This window comes from Hypanus sabinus, chromosome 3 (assembly GCF_030144855.1).
Source record: "Hypanus sabinus isolate sHypSab1 chromosome 3, sHypSab1.hap1, whole genome shotgun sequence".
NCBI classification, from domain to species: domain Eukaryota; kingdom Metazoa; phylum Chordata; class Chondrichthyes; order Myliobatiformes; family Dasyatidae; genus Hypanus; species Hypanus sabinus.
The window spans coordinates 160,009,721-160,029,812 of record NC_082708.1 but is presented as its reverse complement, the minus strand read 5'-3'; the positions used below and the strand labels follow the sequence as shown (position 1 = coordinate 160,029,812).

The following is a 20,092-nucleotide window of genomic DNA, read 5'->3' as shown; positions in this document are numbered from 1 at the left end:
AAAATCAAAAACACTGCAGATGTTAGAAATCTGAAACAGACAGAGTCTCAGCAGCATCAGTGGATAAAGAAACTGTTGGCCTTTCAAGTCTGGGACACTTGATCATTTTGCTGGTTAGACAAGCCAGGGTGTCGCGGCCCTGACCATTTCTTGACACCGTTGCCTCATTATTGGATACGTGTAAATGGCCAGCAGATTTCTTTTGCACCTTTTGATCTTGTTCCGATCAGGTCCTGTCTGTGTGGAGTTTGCACGCTCTCTTTGCCCCCACATGGGTATCCGCTGGAGGCCTTGATTTCCTGCAGCACATCCAGAAGATGAATGAGCCTCAGTGTTGCTTACCAATGTTCTGGCAACTTGTCAATTTTAGAGCGGTTAAATGTGTCCATAATTCTTCTTAACACTGAACAAGGAGAATTATTAATATGGACTTCAGATCATTCCTACCTATAGTTATACCAGAGTGGCAATAATCTGAATAGTAAATTACCCTTCATGTATGCGCTTAGCAAAAGAATCCAGGAGGGGTTGATGTGCAAGTTAGGTTGTGAGGCATGTTTCCATGCAGAACATTTAGTAACTCTATCACTTTCATAACCTTGTGAAACAACTAGCGACAATTTTATTGCACTAGCCTTGTTTCATAAATGCAGGTTATGTCTAGGTGGGAATGGTCTGGTCCCTATTAATAATTCTCCTTGTTCACTGTTACGAAGAATTATGAATGCAATTTAACCTCATTAAAGTTGACAAGTCCCCAGAACATTGGTAAACAATGTTGAGGCTCATTCAGTCTGAAGGCTGCCTGATGATCGGGGTGAGCAAAGTCCACTTGTAATCTTGCTGATGACAGCTAATTGGACGACAGCCTTTCTCATGACGATGAGTTCATTGGCTACCTTTCTACACCATATGTCCCAATCGCACCACTATGATCACCCTCTCCACCTCAACAAAGACCTTGACAGTGTTCACACAAGGTTCCTGTTACTTTGCTGATCCCTGAATTATAAAGAGTTTACAGCACAGAAAGAGGCTATTAGCCTATCTGGCCGATGCTATTACTGCTCTCTGCTCATTTCCCCTCCATCTTGCCTCTTGGCACTTGCTGGTGGAATATAAAAGTAGGGAAGTCTTGCCTCGGCGGTATAGGGTGATGGGGAGAACGCATCACGGCTGCCATGTACAGTTGTGTTCACCTCAAATGAGAACAAATATTCTTACACTGGTGTTGAGAGTAGCTTCACTAGGCTGACTTTTGAGATGAAAGATTGAGCAGGTGTTGATAGATTGGACTTATACACTGCAATTTGAAAGATTCTGAGGGGGATTGATGTGATGGATGCCGAGGGGCTGCTTCCTCCAGTGAGGATGTATGGTACTAGGGAAAATTGTTTCAGAATAGGGACTGCCCTATTTAAGGAGGAGGTGAGGAGGAATTTAATTCTCAGAGTCATGGATCTTTGGCATTTTCTAACCCTGAGAGATGTAGAGGCAGAATCATTGGATTTATCTGAAGCCAAAAGAATCTTGGTGTCTCATGGGGTCAGAGATCATGGGAAATCAGCAGGAGAATAGACCTGAACAACACTCTAGATCTATAGCATCTGTAGGATCTCTTGTGAATAGATCCAAAGCCAAGCTTAGATTAGTTGTGATGTTATTGATCTTTGTGATCTGGTCTGATTCTGATTTTCACTCTCATTCTGATTGTGAGGCAGATTTGAGGGGCCAAGGGCCAACTGCTGCTCCAACTTCTTTCTTTTCCCTTCTTTACCTTTTTACTTAGCTCCATCTCTGTTGTTCACCTCAACAGCTCTCTGAGAGGGGGAATGCTCCACACTCCACTCTCCAGGTAGAAAAAACACTTTCCAGATCAGATTTACTTGTGACTCCATCACATCTGTGAATTCCACCATCTGAACTCCCCCCACAGGTTGAAATATCTTTTCCACATGTACCCATTCAAGCTCAATCATTGAGACTATGCTCGCCTCATTCTCCTGATCTATCTCATTTATAGCTCAATATCTCAATTTATTTCAGTCTTTTGCCATCAGGGAGGAGATATGGGATCCTGAAGGGCTACATCAAACAATTTAGAAACAGCTTCTTCTCCTCCAACATCATATTTCTGAACAGTCCATAAAAATGTGAACATAACCTCTATTCCTTTTTTTTTAACAGTATTTATTTATTTTTGTACTTGATAGCAATTGTTTCTCTGTGCACTGTACTGCCGCCGTAAACAAATTTCAGATCAGAAAAGTCAGTGATAAACTGATTCTGATTCAGATCCCTGGGCGATCCCGAGGTGAGATTTTCAACAGCCAAGGTGATGATTGGATAAGAATGCCAAGCAATCACTCCTTGGCCACAGAAAGATTGGTATCTACTCCTCCTGTCATTCAGCCTATTTAGTTTAATACTGTTTGCAATCCAGCTCCTCCACCTCGTTTGGCAGCTACTTTATTGGCCCTCAAATTTGTTGGGAAGCCAATATTACACAAATACTAGTTCCCTGTGCTACCAAAAATGCACAAAGATTAGAGGAACTCATCAGGTCAGGCAGCATCTATGGAAGGAAATGGATAGTTAATGCTTTGGGTCAAGACCCATCTGCGACCTTTCTCCCTCTTCTACCTGACAGCATTATACCCATAGACTCAAGTGACTGCAAATTCTGGAATGTGGAGTAGAAAATAAATTGTACTTTGGTGCATGTGCCAATAACAGACCGACAGCAGTATCAATAAGCTGCTGGAGGAACTCAGTGGATGGCTGATGTTCTAGCCTGAGGGCACATCAGGACCGATTATACCTGAACCGATCATTGCTAATTGTTTCTGAGTGCTAAGAAGTCACCTCTTGCTAAACACACTGTCCATACGCAAGTGTCTGTTCAGACTGGCACATGTCGGGTTCAACAAAGTGATTCTCCCTCCAAAGGTTAGGTGCAATTTATATTGATTGGGCCTGTGTTCTTTTTGGGGAGATTGATCTAATCAAGGTGGTTAAAACATATGAAGAGGTTTAGAATTATAGAGCACTACAGCACAGATAAAGGCCGTTCAGTCCCAGTGGTCCATACTGAACTGTTATCTGCCTAGTCCCAACCTCAGTGGAAAAAGCCTTCTTGCATTATGCCCCTCGTAGTTTTATATACCTCTATCAAATCTCCCCTCATTCTTCCGTGCTCCGGAAAATAATGTATTCAAGCTTTTCCTATAACTCTTCTCGTCAAGACTCAGCAACGTACTTGTAAATTTTCTCTATACTACATAGAGACCAGAATTGGCCTCACCAATCTCTTGTACAACTTCAATATAACATTCCAACTCTAATGTACGGTATGAAGATCAATATGCCAAAAGCTATCTTTACGGCCCTACCTCTAACACCACTTCCGAGGAATTAGGGATTTGTATTCCCAGATCCCTTTGCACTCCTCAATGCCCTACCATTCACCAGGCAAATCCTATGCTGGCTTGTCTCCACACGTCTGCAATAAATTTCATCTGTAATTTTTCAACCCATTTTTCCAAATGTTTCCTCTAAACAATGGAGGGTAAATCTACAAGAGGTTCTTCCTTCCTGAAAGAGAGGGAAAATGCAAGGCAAAGAGGTGGAACAGTCTCAGAGCTCAGGGTGATGCTAGGAAGCTCCTCCTGGCAGCAAGGGCAGCAGGTGTCTCAGATCTCCCCCGAGAGCTGCTCTGGGGTGACTGTTCAAATTTCAGAACTGAGGTCGCTCAGTTTTCATGGTGTCAGAGAGTTTACAGGGCCGAGAGTTAGGAAACAAGTCAGTCAGGTTCTAGCTGACTGGCAGGTCAGACTGGAGGGGGTTTTCCACATTCTTGACTATTAAAATTGACATAAAGGTCAGGTAGCATCTATCAAACACAGCTTACATCTCTGGACTATTGAATATTTCTTGCATTTCTGTGTTTTTAAAAAAAATTAATTTCCAGCTTTGGCAGCTTTAGATTTTCAATTAAAAAATCAAATGCAAAAATTAAAAATCTTGATTAGGATGATGTGCACTCATAGGCTGTTGGTTAGTGTGCACAGAGAGACCTGCAATCTGATTGATCACTGTATGGCGAAAAATGGCCCACTTCGTGTTTCTGGCGAGTTCCCAAGTTGGGAACAGCTTGAAGCTGTGGTGGTGGTGATCTCTGGACTGTAGGTGAACTGAAATGAACCAACTAGCCACTCCCCTTCTCCTGTCTTTTGCTTTAAGTGTAGAATGGTCATTAAGTCTTAGACCCATTGACATTTTTACATGCACAAAGCTAATTTGGTTGCTCCCTGCAGTGAAGATAGCTATGGGATGTGTGTCACTAATGGTCCCTGTGTTGGGGAGTGAGGCTCAGGGCCATGTGAAAAGGGCTGCTCTCTGTGTCATAACTCAAACATTGGTCCTCCTTCACATCCACTCATGAACAAATTTACATTGGTCCAAACTTATCCAGTTAAACATGGGCCTCTGGGCTACTCTATAAAGCTGAACAAAGGCAACAGGACACAGCTCAGCACATCACAGACACCAGCCTCTCCTCCATGGACTCTGTCTACACTTCCTGCTGCCTCAGTAAGATCGCATCCACTCCAGACATTCTGTCTTATCCCCAACCTCTCCCATTGGACAGAATATACGAAAGCATGTACCACCAGGCTCAAGGACAGCTTCCATCCCATTCTTATCAGACGATTGAATAGTGCCCTTGTACAATAAGATGGACTTTTGACCTCACAATCTACACCATCATGGCCTGTACCTCATTGTCTGCCTGCACTGCACTTTCTCTGAAACTGCCACACTTCATTTGGCATTCTGTTATTACTTTCAGCTTGTAGTCCTTTAATGCATTGACGTGTTGAAGTGAACAAAATTTTTCACTGTTTTATTGTACATAAGACAATAGTGAATCAAGTTACCAATTTATCAGTTTAATTTACCAATATTTAGGAAGTGACTAATAAATCTATTGAGGAATTCAGGGGAATCTCCTTTCCGCAGGGAATGGAAGGAATGTGTATAGGGAGAGATTGGTGTGAACAATTGGGATGACCTCAGTACCTGGCAATAATAAACCAATTTGCCACATAACCAAAGGTTCCAACCTTCGGTGCAGATATTGTATTCCTCGAAAAGATGTCTGTTATGGGGCAGTGTGTCTATTGGTGAAGCAGGACTCTCTGTGCAGAGAGAGAGAAAATATCTGGAACAGAGTTTCTGCCCATCACTTTGCCCATCTGAATAGGCATGCATGGTTAGTTGTAGTTGGACAGTAACCCAAAGATGAAGGACTGGTTGAATTGCTCTGACGAAGAGCTGCCTTGGACTCAACAATCAAGACTCTTTGTAAACCTCACCACCCACTGTTGGCCCTACTTATTTATCAGGAACTGTCAGTTGTCCCTCATAGTGCCCACAAATGAGCACTCTTTGAGTAGATCAGATACTGGGAGGATTGAATTTTCTTGACGTGGTAAGATTTCACCAAAAGCTTCCAGCTCTAGTTACTCTGGTCTTCAACTTGCCAATCCTATCTCACTCTTCCTCTGTTGCATTATTTATCTATCTGTTTATTGTAACAATGGTTCTGCCTGCACTGTACTGCTGCCACAAAACATCATGACTAAACCTGATCCTGATGTTCATTTGAAGTTTCACACCTGACTGGCAGGGCTTAGGAAGAGTGTGTACAGAACTCCACTGGTCTCTACGGCTGGGGCTCTGCGTACAGCAAAGTCTATATAAAAAAAACAATCTGGTGAATCGCCTGAATCTGTAATTGAAAAGCGAGCAGGTTGAAAGCCTTCCGGTCTAGACTGCTGGCATACCAAAGGATAGGCATAATGCCCCAATGTACTCTCTGTTTTCTAACAAGGTTGCCCTTGTGGATAATCCTGCCAATGTAACCCAAGTCTTTGCACGATAGTGGATGCTTCCAAAACATGCAGCAACCGTTTTCCTTACTGGCATACTGAGGTAACGCAACATATTGCACAGTCAGAATTTGGAACATGCTCACTGTGGTGGGTCCAAATGCAGCCCTCAACTTGGAATTGGAGAACTGTTTGCAAAGGAGTAATTTCCAGGGCCCTAAGGAGAGTGCACTGTGAATATTTGAAGAATTCTTTCAAAGAACTAGCATAGGTACAATGGGCTGTTGTTTTGTGATCTTTGAATTGGCAGTTCCCATGGATCTGCGCCTTGTCTGTCAACTACCAGTAACCACTGACAATGTTTTTCCCCTCTGATAAGAAAGAGTTAACAGTTGGTTGTACCGTCTGTGACTGAGGACGTTCATATGTCCCTCCGGTTAATAAAATAATTTGATTGATCGTTTTTGTAATGGAGGGAAAGTGGTAGGCAATTTGCACACCACAGAGTCTCACAACTGAAAATGATGTTGGTTGATGGCTGGATTGTTGATCAGGACCCCAGAGAAAACTTCACTTACAACTGAGGGAACAGTTTAACATCTCCCCTAGCTTCTGCCTCATGAACTCCCTGTACAGTGGTGTGTCTGGAACTTGGACAGAGGCAGGCAAAACATAATAGTCAAAACTTTAATTCCAATGACCAAAAATACCATGACTCATGTGGTGACAACAGCTAAGAATCTGTCTTACCAGCACTTTGCAAGATGAATATTTGACTGCCAGTCCCTTTAGTGTTGATTAAGTGAATAATGATTTATGTTATGCTTGAGGCATGCAAAGCATCTTGGGCGAATCTGGGAGAGGTCATTCCTTCAATTCTTCTTGAGTTGACTGACCCTTTCTCTCATGCTATTCTGCAGGTGTGAATTCAAGCCTTCTTTGGAATAGCTCTGACCCGCTGACTTCAGCCATTCCCAGGATATACAATGACACCATTCACAGAGTAAGTGCATATCATTCTGTGGCACAGCGACGGAGCTCATGATGCTGGGGCTAGGTTTCCTTTGCCCCTTCTCTGTGTGGGATGTGTTGCAGGGAGTTTACCTTGCTAAACAGCACAGAGCAATCCACAAATTCCGATAGAAATGGAGATCGAACCTATTAAATTCTCTGGCTGCTCTTACAAGTGCAAGAGAGGGGAATGGGGAGCGATTGATCAGGCACAGACAGAACATTCGGATTCAGATTAGTTCATTGTCACGTACACTGGGGTGCAATGAATTTCCGTACCTGCGTGAAGGTCACAGAGTAAAGAGTATACATTATAATAATAAATACCACAATAAATTCAGCGACAGATTGGTGCAAAGTATACTACTTCAAGTCCAAGTTCAATTGTCGTTCAACCATACATGAATACAGGCAAGCAAAGCAGTGTTACTCTGGCCCAAGGTGCAAAGCACAGTGCCAACCCCACACACAGCACAAGGCACATAGAGCACATATAAGAGAAGTAAATCTACAGTCACACAAAATAAAACAATATAGCCCAAGTCCCTGAGTATCATGTGTGTAGATTGATGGTGCATGAATGTTGTTGGCAAGAACAACATTCGTGGTCATACCTTTCTTATTTCTCAGTTCCACCCAAGATGCCTCACTAGTTGAGTTCTTCAGTCTGTTCTGACAGAACACAGCTGTGACATTTTCCCTCACTAGTTTGACAAGGTCCCGCATGGGAGGCATGGTCCCGCAAGGTTCAGTTGTTTGGTGTTCAGGATGAGGTAGTAAATTGGATTAGACATTGACTTTTTGGGATAAACCAGAGAGTGGTAGTAGATGGTTGCCTGTCTGACTGGAGGCCTGTGGCTAGTGATGTGCTGCAGGGATCGGTGCTAGGTCTGTTGTTTGTCATATATATCAATGGTCTGGATAACTGGATCAGCAAATTTGCAGATGACACCAAGATTGGAGGTATACTGGACAATGAGGAAGGCTATCTTGGCTTGCAGAGGGATCTGCATCAGTTAGAAAAATGGGCTAAAAAATGGCAGATGAAATTTAATGCAGACAAGTGTGAGGTTTTGCACTTTGGTAGGGCCAACCAGGGTAGGTCTTACAGAGTGAATGGTAGGGCACTGAGGATTGTGGTAGAACAAAGGGTACATAATTTGTTAAAAGTAGTATCCTCAGTTTGAGCTGCCCAGCTCTTTTTTTTTGTTTTGGGGTTTTTCTGTGTACATTTTAATTATAAAAGTTCCCTTATCTTTTTTCTTCTTTTTTGGATAAGAGGAGAATCAATTATCTTTTCTTTATTATATAATATTTGATTAATACTATGTATGATCTTGATAATGTTTATTTTACCTTTTATATGAATTATTGATATAGATATTTGAGATAATTCTCCTCTTGTTTATATATACAATTATATATGTACTCTTTTATTTAACTAATAAAAAGATTGATAAAGAAAGTGGTGTCACTGGTAGATAGGGTTGTAAAGAAAGCTTTTGGCACATTGGCCTTCATAAGTCAATATATTGAGTACAGGAGATGGGATGTTATGTTGAAGTCATACATGACATTGGTGAGGCCTAATTTGGAGTATTTTGTGCAGTTTTGGTCACCTACCTACAGGAAAGATGTAAACAAGGTTGAAAGAGCATAATGAAATTTTACAAGGGTGTTTCCAGGTCTGGTGAAGCTGAGTTATAAGGAACGATTGAATAGATTAGGACTGTATTCATCAGAACATAGAAAATTGACGGGAGATTTGATAGGGGTATACTAAATTATGAGGGGTCTAGAAAGGGTAAATGCAAGCAAGCTTTTTCCACTGAGGTTGTGTGGGACTACAACTGGAAGTCATGGGTTAAAAGTGAAAGGTGAGAAGCATAAGGGGAACATGAGGGGAGATTTCTTCACAGAGGATGGTGAGAGTGAACTGCCACCACAAGTGGTGCATGCGAGTTCAATTTCAGTGTTTAAGAGAAGTTTGGATAGGTACATGGATAGTAGGGATATGAAAGAGTTTGTCCCGATGCAGGTTGATGGGAGAAAGAAGTTTAACTGGTTTCAGCATAGACTAGATGGGCCGAAGGGTTGGTTTCTGTGCGGTACTTCTCTATACCTCTAATAAGCCCAGTCCTCAGACGAATGCAATCCAGCTTGTCTTCCACTGAGCGAACACTGGAGGGCAGAACAGATGGGAGGGACAGGCCTTCTACCCAGCTAGTGGAAAGTGAGGTCTTGCAAAAGGAAATGTTAAACTGACAATAAGAGAAGAGATAAGAATTAAGGATTTGAAATCATAGCAGCACCACGAAAGGGATGTGAAAGAGGTAATTGATTCAGAAGTCTGATGGCAGTGGGAAAGAAGCTGTTGAGTCTAGACATTAAGTATTCAAGCTCCTGTCCGAAAAGGTACATTGACGAGTGAAAAGGGAATGGGCGGGGGGGCCGATGTTCTGGGCAATACTGTTGTCCTTCCTGGTTCCATGAACATGGAATGGATGGAAGGAAGTGATGAGCCTGTACTCCAGTGTGGTTTTTGAGGGATTGGGCAGTAAGACTGAGCCTCTCCCCTTCACTGATATTTGATATTGACTCCATTTAACAGGTTCCAGCCTTTGAAATATGTGCAGATTGTTATGCGTTTGTTAATGGCAGCTGCACATTTTACTTCAGACACCAGTTGTCTGGGGCAGTTGATTCTGACCGGCTTGTTGGGGGTGTTTAAATGCCTAAGTCTACCTCTTTCTCACAGTGTGCCTCCGAACAGTTGGAGTCGAAGGCACTGGGGTGGGAGGTCAGACGGACCTCACGGCTGGCATTCTGTACTGTCACTCCAGCTGCTGGCTCAGGTGGAGGTACTACCCAAGTGAGATAAGGAGACAAAAGGTGGAGAGAGCTTGTCACCCAGGAGGAGCCTGTATCAGCCAGTTCCGTGCTGAGCGGTAGCACTTTTTCCTCTGCTCTCTCACGTTCAGCTGCAGCTTTTGGCGGGGACTCAACAAAACAATGAATTGTGGTTACGTGGTTATAAAGGCACAGGAGGAGGCCACTCAGATGAGTCAAGTTCAGTTGATGTTTTTATTGTCAGATGCACAAGTATGGTAAGGTACAACGGGAAAACTTGCTTACAGAAGTTTTATAAGCTCGTAAGTACAGACAACACACACAACATTAAATTATACCATAAGGTGACAAAAAGAGGTGTGCAAGGACAATATAGTGTAAAAACAAAATAACAAACTCAAAGATTAGTCATAATCTTTGTTTATGACTAATAGGTGCCTGGAGTGGGTTACCAGGGGTATTGGTGGAAGCAGATAGTTGGTTGGAATTTAAGAGGCTTTTGGATAGACACATGAATCTGGAAGGATATGGGTGATACACAGGAGAAGGACATTTGGTATAAATTGGCATCAAGATCAGCACAACATTGTGGGCTGAATGGCCTATCAAATGTTGTACTTTTCCATGTTCTATCGAAGATTTCCAGGATGATGGAAGATGTGGTCTGTGTTTTTCTGTTGCCTCTCAAACATGTTCCCCCACACAGGCAGATTAAGCTCCATCACCTCACCTTGTTATGTAACAGTCTCTAGAGTTTACAGAAAAGTGTGCAAAAAACAAAAAAAAAAAAAATCCAGTGAGCAGCATGCCTTGTTAAAGAGAGAGGTCAGAAGAGAACGGCCAGACTGGTTCAAGCTGACAGGAAGGCGACAGTAACTCAAGTAACCATGTGTTACAACAGTGGTGTGCAGAAGAGCATCTCTGAAAGCACAACACATTGAACCTTGCAGTGGATGGACTACAGCAGCAGAAGACCACACTGGGTTTCACTCCTATACATAATAAAATGGCCACTGAGTTCATATTGTGTTGACCAGATCTGCACAAAGGATTGTAGGTTCAGCTTCACTAATGTTTTGCACAACTGCAACCTGACATCCTAACTCCAGTACCGAACGCCTCAACCAATGAAGGCAGGCATGCCAGATGTCTTCCTGTCTACCTGTGTTCCCATTTTCAGGGGAAACTCTTCGAACCTCTGTCTACAACACTCCCCAGGGCTCTGCCATTCACTGTGTATGCCCTACTCTGACAATTTCCCAAGAAGTGGCTCAAGTATCACCTTATGTGTCTTGGTGGAGCTCATTGTTTGGTAGTAGCTTGTAGTGTACCCAAGAACATTTTCTTATTTAATTTACATATTTGCTCCTTCATAATTGGATGTTATTACTGAGGTAATTAACCCAAAGGTACTTGATGGCAATATATACCAGGGCAGCTCTCAAGTATGGATTTGGGGTCTATACTTGTCTCATATTCAATCCTTTCATTCTTGGTTTTGTTTTGGTAAACTTGTTGTGATAACAGAATCAGGACCCAGCCAAGTTTGCTCTGAGACCTACCTGAAGGAAGCTATTTCTTGAATGGATTTGTGGATCCCATTCATAAATCAATGACTGTTGTGGCCATAGGAATTGTTGGCTTGGCAGAGTTTCTGCTCAAAGCCCAAAATTAGATTGCTATCTGTTTGTTCATGTTATAGCAAATGCACACACAGGACATTGCACAACAGAGCCTTGTTTGCAAACTTTGCAATAAATTCTAATTACCCTTGATACATGAGAGGTCCAGAGAGCAAAGATTTAATGTAATCACATAGATTGATCGTACCAATCTAAAGCATACATTCAGAAAACCAATCTCTGGTTATTTATAGAGCTCAGCAAAAATTTGTGATATGAAAGAGTGATTTTTTTTAACTTTCTGGAACATAAACTTCACTTGAATTGCTGATATTTATTGTCCATCCCTTACTGCCCCTGGACTGAGGAGGTAGTTAAGAGTTAACCATGTTGGTGAGTCTGGAGTCACAGTTAGACCACGCCGGATAAGGACAGTGGGTTACCTCCCCTGAAGTATTTTAGCCAGCCAAATGGATTGTGTAACAACTGCTGGAGTCCACTGTTTCAATTCATTGCTTGAATTCTCAGCTGTTTATGTTGAATTTTGCACTGAGGTCTTGCTTTTGCAGTCTTTTTACCACCATGCAGTATAATTTATATCATTTATATTTTGCGTGTTGTCTAAAACTACATGCCTGCGATGCTGCTGCAAGTTTTTCATTGTGCCTATACCTCACTATATCTGTGTACATGACAATAGACTCGGCTCAACTTGGCTTGGATTCAGGCCCACGCACCTGATTCTAGAACACTGCCTGCTGGTCTCTAACCACCTCCAAACCAGAGGTACCACTCTTAACAGTGGTTCTCTCCACCAGCCATCCAGCCCCACCATACTCACCTCCTGCTAACTTGTGAAGTGCCACCTACATAGAATGTAGAAGAGTTCAGCACAGAAAAAATCCCTTTGGCACACAATGTTGTGCTGAATCAATTAAATTAATTATCAAATGATCAACTAAACTAAACTCTTCAACCTACACAATGTCCACATCCTTCCGTTTTCTTTGCATTCATATACCTGTCTAAACGATCGTTAATAGTCCCTAATGTGTTTGCCTCTAGCGCCACTGCAGGCAACACATTCCAGACACTTACCACTCTCTGCGTTAAGAACTCACCCCTCACATTTCCATTGAAATTATCCCCCTCTCACCTTAAATGCATGGACTGTGTGTTAGACATTTCAATTCAGAGAACAAGGTACTGTCTGTCTACTCTTACCTATGCCTCTCATAATCTTATAAAACTCTATCAGATCTCCCATTAGTGCCTGCCACTCCAGAAGAAACAGCCCAAGTTTGTCCAACCTTTTGTTATAGCACATGCCCTCTGATCCATGCACCCTCTCCAAAGCCTCAACATCCTTCCCATAATGAGGCAACCGGAACTGTATGCATTAATCCAGATGCAGCCTAACTTGAGTTTTATAAAGCTGCATCGTAAGTTCCTGACTTTTGAATTCAGTATGTCAACTAATAAAGGCAAGTATACCATCTGCCTTCTTCACCCGCCTATCAACCTGTGCAGCCCCTTTCAGGAAGCTATGAACTTTGATCCCAAGATCCCTCTGCTCACCAACACTGTTAGGGTCTTGCGCTTAACAGTGTCCTGTCTTTTTGCATTTGACCTACCAAGGTGCAACACTTCACATTTGGCTGGGTTAGACTCCATCTGTCATTTCTCCACCTATATCTGCAACTGATCTATATCCTACTGTATTCTTTGCCAGTCTCCTACACTATCCACAACACAACCATATCATCTGCAAACTTACTAATCCACCCAACTACATTTTTATCCAGGTCATTTATATGTAGTGCATCACAAACAGCAGAGGTCCATGAAGAACATAGCCAATCACAGACCACCAGCTAGAATGAGTCCCTTTGACGCTACCCTCTGTCTTCACCATGGATCCCATGCACCTTAAACTTCTGGATGAGCTTCCCACTAGGGACTTTGTCAAACGCTTTCCATGTAGACAACATCTAAATCTCTACCTTCATCGATCACCCTTATCGCCTTGTCATAAAATTCAGTCAAGTTAAAAAGATCACATTCCGTTTGCTATGCACAAAGTCATACTGGCTGTCCTTAATTAAGCCATTGTTTTTCAAATGCTTATGAATCATATCACCAAGAATTCTCTCCAATAACTTCCCAACCACTAATGAGTGAGTCACCAGTCTATAGTTTCCAGTATTATCCCTGTTTGGTTCTTGAATAATGGAACGTGAGCTACTCATCTGTCCTCCAGGATCTTGCCTGTGGCTAAAGAGGACATGTAGATATTGGTCAAATCCCCAGCAGTCTCTTGTCTCCCTTAATAACCAAAGGTATATCCCATCAGGCTCTGGGAACTTGTACATCTTCCTGCTCTTTAAGAGACCCAACACTGCCTCCTGCTCTATCTTGAAATGCCTTAGCATATCAATATGCTCAGCCATGATCCTTCAGTCCTCCATGTCCTTCTCTGTAAATAATGGTGGGAAGTGTCCATTACAGACCTCACCCACATCTTCCACATCCAAGCAAGTATTACCCCCTTTATCCTTGAGTAGTCCTACCTTCTCCCTGGTTATCCTCTTGCTCCTCTACAAGGAACCATTTGATTTTCCAGCAAAATGATCCATAATCTTGCCTCTGAATGCTGGCAAAGTTCATAGGGCCCAGTGATAAGACTCAAAGTAAGGCAGAATGTGGAAGGGTCAAGAATCATATGAAAGTTATTGCACTGTAACCCCTTGGAGTAAATGGAGACTACTGGCTTCTGAGGGAATTTGCCTTAGACAGGAGATGAAAGTTTCCATAACTTGCCCCTGATGATTTCTTCATGAAAGTCATCTCCCTGATGCTTAAGCATTGCCCCTGCCCTGGAATTGCAGTCTGGGCCTGTGCCTGTGGTTTTATTCTCTGCTCTGAGTCAGTGCCACAGTACAGGGATAACAGTGCCAGCTCCGGGTCAGAAGGAACATGGTCTGAGCATGGTTGAACATCCAAGCCAGGGATGGTACCTGATTTTCAGAAAGTGGTTGCAATTTCAGAAGCATAAGGTTTGGCTGTGATGGTTTCTCCCCCAGGTGGGTGTACAGGGCACTGTGTTGAAGAAAGGTAGGGAAGATCCCTAGTGTGTCTGGTAAACAGTTATCCTCACTCATCACAACGGAGTCATCTGGGGTTACTGGTTTATTATTGTCGCACGTACTGAGATACAATGAAAAGCTTTTGTCTGCATGCCATCCACACAGGTCATTCCATACAAAGGAGAACAAGAAATAAACAATACAGAATATAGAGATTTAGATGGCTACTTAGAGTGCCAGGCTTTAGATGTTTCAGAAAGTACAGGGAGGGAGGCAAAAGAGGTAGAGACCTGGCACTGCTGATCAGAGATGGTGTCACAGCTGCAGAAAAGGGGAAAGTCATGGAGGAATTGTCTATTGAGTCTCTGAGTGGAAGTTAGGAACAGGAAGGGGTCAATAGCTCTACTGTGTTTTTTTTTATAGACCACCCAATAGTAACAGGGACATCTAGGAGCAGACAGGGAGACAGATTCTTGAACGGTGCAATAATAATAGGGTTGTCATGATGGGAGATTCTAATTTCCCCAATATTGATTGGCATCTCCCCAGAGCAAGGGGTTTAGATGGGGTGGAGTTTGTTAGGTGTGCTCAGGAAGATTTCATGACACAATATGGAGATAAGCCTACAAGAGGAAAGGCTGTACTTGATCTGGTATTGGGAAATGAACCTGGTCAGGTGTCAGGTCTCTTCATGGAGAGCATTTTGGAGATAGCAATCACAATTCAATCTCCTTCACCATAGCACTGGAGAGGGATAGGAACAGACAAGTTAGGAAAACATTTAATTGGAGTAAGGGGAAATATGAAGCTATCAGGCAGGAACTTGGAAGCATAAATTGGGAGCAGATGTTCTTGGGGAAGTGTACAGCAGAAATGTGGCAAACGTTCAGGAGATATTTGTGTGACGTTCTGCATAGGTATGTTCCAAAGAGACAAGGAAAGGATGGTACAGGAACCATGGTGTACAAAGGCTGTTGAAAATCTAGTCAAGAAGAAAAGAAAAGCTACGATTCAAAAAATGTAGGTAATGATAGAGAGCTAGAAGATTATAAGGCTAGCAGGAAGGAGCTTAAGAATGAATTTAGGAGAGCCAGAAGGGGCCATGAGAAGGCCTTGGCGGACAAGATTAAGGAAAACCCCAAGGCATTCTACAAGTATGTGAAAAGCAAGAGGAAGAGGCATGACAGAATAGAACTAATCAAGTGCGACAGTGGAAAAGAGGGTATGAAACCGGAGGAGGTAGCAGAGGTATTTAGCTTCAGTATTCACTACGAAAAAGGATCTTGGCGATTGTAGGGATAACTTCACAGCAGATTGAAAAGCTTGAGCACATAGACATTAAGAAAGAGGATGTGCTGGAGCTTTTGGAAAGCATCAAGTTGGATAAGTCACTGGGACCAGACAGGATGTACCTCAGGCTACTGTGGGAGACGAGGAAGGAGATTGCTGAGCCCCTGGCAATGATCTTTGCAACATCAATGGGGATGGGAGAGTTTCTGGAGGATTGGAGAGTTTCAGACGTTGTTCCCTTATTCAAGGGATGGAGTAGAAATAGCCCAGGAAATTATAGACCAGCGAGTCTTACTTCAGTGGTTGGTAAGTTGATGGATACAATCCTGAGAGGCAGGATTTATGAACATTTGGAGAGGCATAATATAATTAGGAATAGTCAGCATGACTTTGTCAAAGGCAGGTCGTGCCTTAAGAGCCTGATAGATATTTTTGAGGATGTGACTAAACACATTGATGACAGTAGAGCAGTAGATGTAGTGTATATGGATTTCAGCAAAGCATTTGATAAGGTACCCCATGCAAGGCTTCTTGAGAAAGTAAGGAGGCATGGGATCCAAGGGGTCCTTGCTTTTTGGATCCAGCCTTTGCTTGCCCACAGGAGGCAAAGAGTGGTTATAGACAGGTCATATTCTGCATGGAGGTCGGTGACCAGTGGTGTACCTCAGGGATCTGTTCTGGGACCCCTTCTCTTCATGATTTTTATAAATGACCTGGATGAGGAAGTGGAGGGATGGGTAAGTTCATTTGCTGATAACAAAAAGGTTGGGGGTGTTGTGGATACAGTGGAGGGCTGTCAGAGGTTACAGTGGGACATTGATAGGATGCAAAACTGGGCTGAGAAGTGGCAGATGGAGTTCAACCCAGATAAGTGTGAGGTGGTTCATTTTGGTAGGTCAAATATGATGGCAGAATATAGTATTAATGGTAAGACTCCTGGAGGTGTGGAGGGTCAAAGGGATCTTGGGGTCAGAGTCCAAGGGCACTCAAAGCTGCTACACAGGTTGACTGGTTAAGAAGTGATATGGTGTATTGGCATTCATCAATAATGGGAGTGAGTTTATGAGCCAAAAGGTAACATTGCAGCTATATAGGACCCTGGTCAGACCCCACTTGGAGTACTGTGCTCAGTTCTAGTTACCTCACTACAGGAAGGATGTAGAAACCTTAGAAAGGGTGCAGAGGAGATTTACAAGGATGTTGCCTGAATTGGGGAGCATGCCTTATGTAAACAGGTTGAGTGAACACAACCTTTTCTCCATGGAGCGACGGAGAATTAGAGATGACCTGATAGATGTATATGAAATGATGAGAGGCATTGATTGTTTGGATAGTCAGGGGCTTTTTCCCAGGGCTGGAATGGGAAGCACAAGAGGACACAGTTCTAAGATGCTTGGAAGTAGGTGCAGAGGAGATGTCAGGGGTAAGTTTTTTACGCAGGGAGTGGTGAGTGCGTGGAATGGGCTGCTGGCGATGGTGGAGGCAGATACAATAGGATCTTTTAAGAGACTTTTGGATAAGTACATGGAGCTTAGAAAAATAGAGGGCTATTTAGAAAATCCAGAGTGTTTTGTTTGTTTTGTGTGGAAGTATGTTTACTGCTATCTCATGTGCTTTGTGCAATGCATGACTGCTAGTACTGTATTTTGCACCTTGGCCCCAGAGGAACTCTGTTTCATTAGATTCTATTCATGGGTATTCATGTGTGGTTGAACGACAATTAAACTTGAACTTAATTGAACTTGAGTTTTTAACCCTGGGGATTGAGCTGGGTTTTATTCAGATGAACTTGGGTGTTAGGGTGATCTTCCACAGTCCATTTATCCCTGACATGGATGGTGATAATGAAAACCTGCTTCATCAGACAACAACAGAAGGTGTTTGCTTTTTCTGTGCTGGACTTTTATAAATTAAGTACAACTCCAACACCTTTCAATTCTTTTTCAATTGTAATTTTTATATAACCTAGGACCACAGCGTGTAAATATGCAGGAACAACTGCTTGAGGAGCTTTATTTTTAGCTGGTGGTTTAAGAGATTAAAAATTGTCCCACATCATGAGAAATAAGTACCCAACTATGTTTCAAAACAATGCCATTGGAATTTACTTTAGCTTAAGATGGCAGATGGTTTAACTTCGCATCCAGGGTGCAACATCTCTAAGAGCGCTGTCCTCCCCTTGTACTGCACCAGGTACTCATTCACTTGTTCATTATGTGCCATGTTTTATGACGAAGGTGATCTTGCTCTTTCCATAACCACGATTGTACTTGGCAAAGGTTTCTGCTGAAGTGGTTGCCATTGCCACCTTCTTGGCAGTGTCTTTACAAGACGAGTGACCCCAGCCATGATCAATACTCTTCAAAGATTGAATGCCTGGTGTCTGTGGTCACATAATCTGTATTTGTGATGTGCACCAGCTGCTCATATGACCATCCACTACCTGCTCCCAGAGCTTCTTGTGACCCTGATCGTGGGCCTAAGCAGGTACTACACCTTGCTCAAGGGTGACCTGCAGGCTAGTGGAGGGAAAGAGCATTTGCACATACTTTGGTAGAGACATATGCCCACCCCACCACTCAACTTAATGATCCAGTTTCTGAGTAGGAAGAGCCTAGAATCATCTGACTTGAAGGGGGGAATGTGATCCAGTGTGTGAATGAATTATACTGCCACGTGCCCATGTCTTTGTGGTTAAAAAACCAATTGCACTATCAAATTTCTGCTAAGCTTTTCTAATTGGGAAGAACTTATTCTGAAGAATAGGAGAATGTGCAAGTTTTCTCTGCTAACTGGAGAGATTTCTCTCATCAGCTGCTTTTGCCAAATTGGTAGGGGCGCAGATAAAAGAACTGACAAGCGTCAGTTAGTGAGTGGGAGGAAGAGAAGACGAGATTTATGACTGATAGAAGTTCCAAAACACACATTCTCCCTCAAAAATTATCTGTTCACATGGCATCTTTAGCCTGGTCTTATCGTTCTTAGTCCTGCTGGTCTGTGTCTCCTGTTATCTGGGTTCTGAATTGACTGGTGAAGCTGATGTAGAATTTAAAGACTATCATAGATGGGGTAAGAGTTGCCTGATGGGGTAAGTGTGTGGGTAGTTTGTGAAGTCATTCACCCATTCTGCTATGTATGCTGGACTTCTGTGTGCTTGGCCCTTGATATTCTCATCCCCATCCCAATCTCTCCTTTTCCATTTTGAGCGGTCACAGGTTGGGGATCCCAGGTGTCAGCAGAGATGTTGAATTTCTTTATCAAGTTTAGAGGACATTCTTGAATTGTTTCCCCTGCCTGTTGATAATCCTTTAATACATCAGAGCTTGGAATAGTGTTTGTTTTCAAGTTTGGAAATGCAAGTGACGAGGCCTGCCTAACGTAGCCAATCCGGTATTGGGAATGTTGACCTGTGAGAGGACACTGATGTAGATTCACTTGATTTTCCAGTGAAGCTGGAGAACTTTGTGACTGACAAAGAGGGTATTTGACAGGCCTAATACAAAGCTAGTGGTTTTAACCCAGTGAAAATCCTCTGTGAAGTCTCACCTGTCCTTAAACCTCTTCCATGCCCACTATTCAGGGGCACAGACAGCCTTTCCAAGTGATTCATTTGCACTTATCTCAATGTGATCTCCTCAAATGGTGATTGTATGACCACTTTGTTTTTTTTCTCGAGGCTCCCATTGCTGGCCACTTGAGTTCTCTGACCCACTCCCAATCTGAGCCATCTGCCTATGACATCCTGCACTGTTCTGATGAGGACCAATACAAGCCTGAGGAATGGCACTTCACAGTCCATCTGACTACTTAGTAATTTTCTGAATTCTATAACTTCAGATAATCACTCTCTCTGTCCGTGTATGAACTGGCTGCTTCAGAACTGTCATTCCATTCTGCTATTCCATTTGTTCCTTCTCCATTAAAACCAGCTTCGTTTGCATTCTCCAGGAGCCCTCATCTCTGCTTTTGGTGCATTTTCTCTCTCTAACTGCCCCATATTAATTCAGCAGCTAGGTGACCTCTGCCACTTACCCCATGGCAAACCTGACCTTACCCTATCAGTGGCATTTATCATCTATATCCATCTCCCCCCCCCCCCATCACCCTCTTTTGCAACTTAAAATTAACTTGTTTCTTTCTCTTAAGCACAAGAGATTCTACAAAAGCCGTAAATCTAGAGCCACACACAAAATGCTGGAGGGGCTCAGCAGCTCAGGCAGTATCTCTGAATAAACATTCGACATTTTGGTCCAAGACCCTTCATCAGGTCTCAGTGCAAAATATCAACTGTTTATTCATTTCCATAGATGCTGCCTTACCTGCTGAGTTTCTCCAGCAT

The 20,092-nt window shown here is 42.9% G+C and overlaps 1 protein-coding gene across 4 annotated transcripts in view; it reads left to right on the top strand.

Annotated features, from left to right (window-relative positions):
* The window catches only part of LOC132391820 (electrogenic sodium bicarbonate cotransporter 1-like), a 198,306-nt gene that overhangs the window by 132,910 nt on the left and 45,304 nt on the right, over positions 1–20,092 (top strand). For all 4 annotated transcript variants that reach the window (XM_059965468.1, XM_059965469.1, XM_059965470.1 and 1 more), the window contains exon 15: positions 6,815–6,897. In XM_059965468.1, the coding sequence (XP_059821451.1) occupies positions 6,815–6,897 (83 nt within the window). The remainder of the gene's footprint in view (positions 1–6,814; positions 6,898–20,092) is intronic.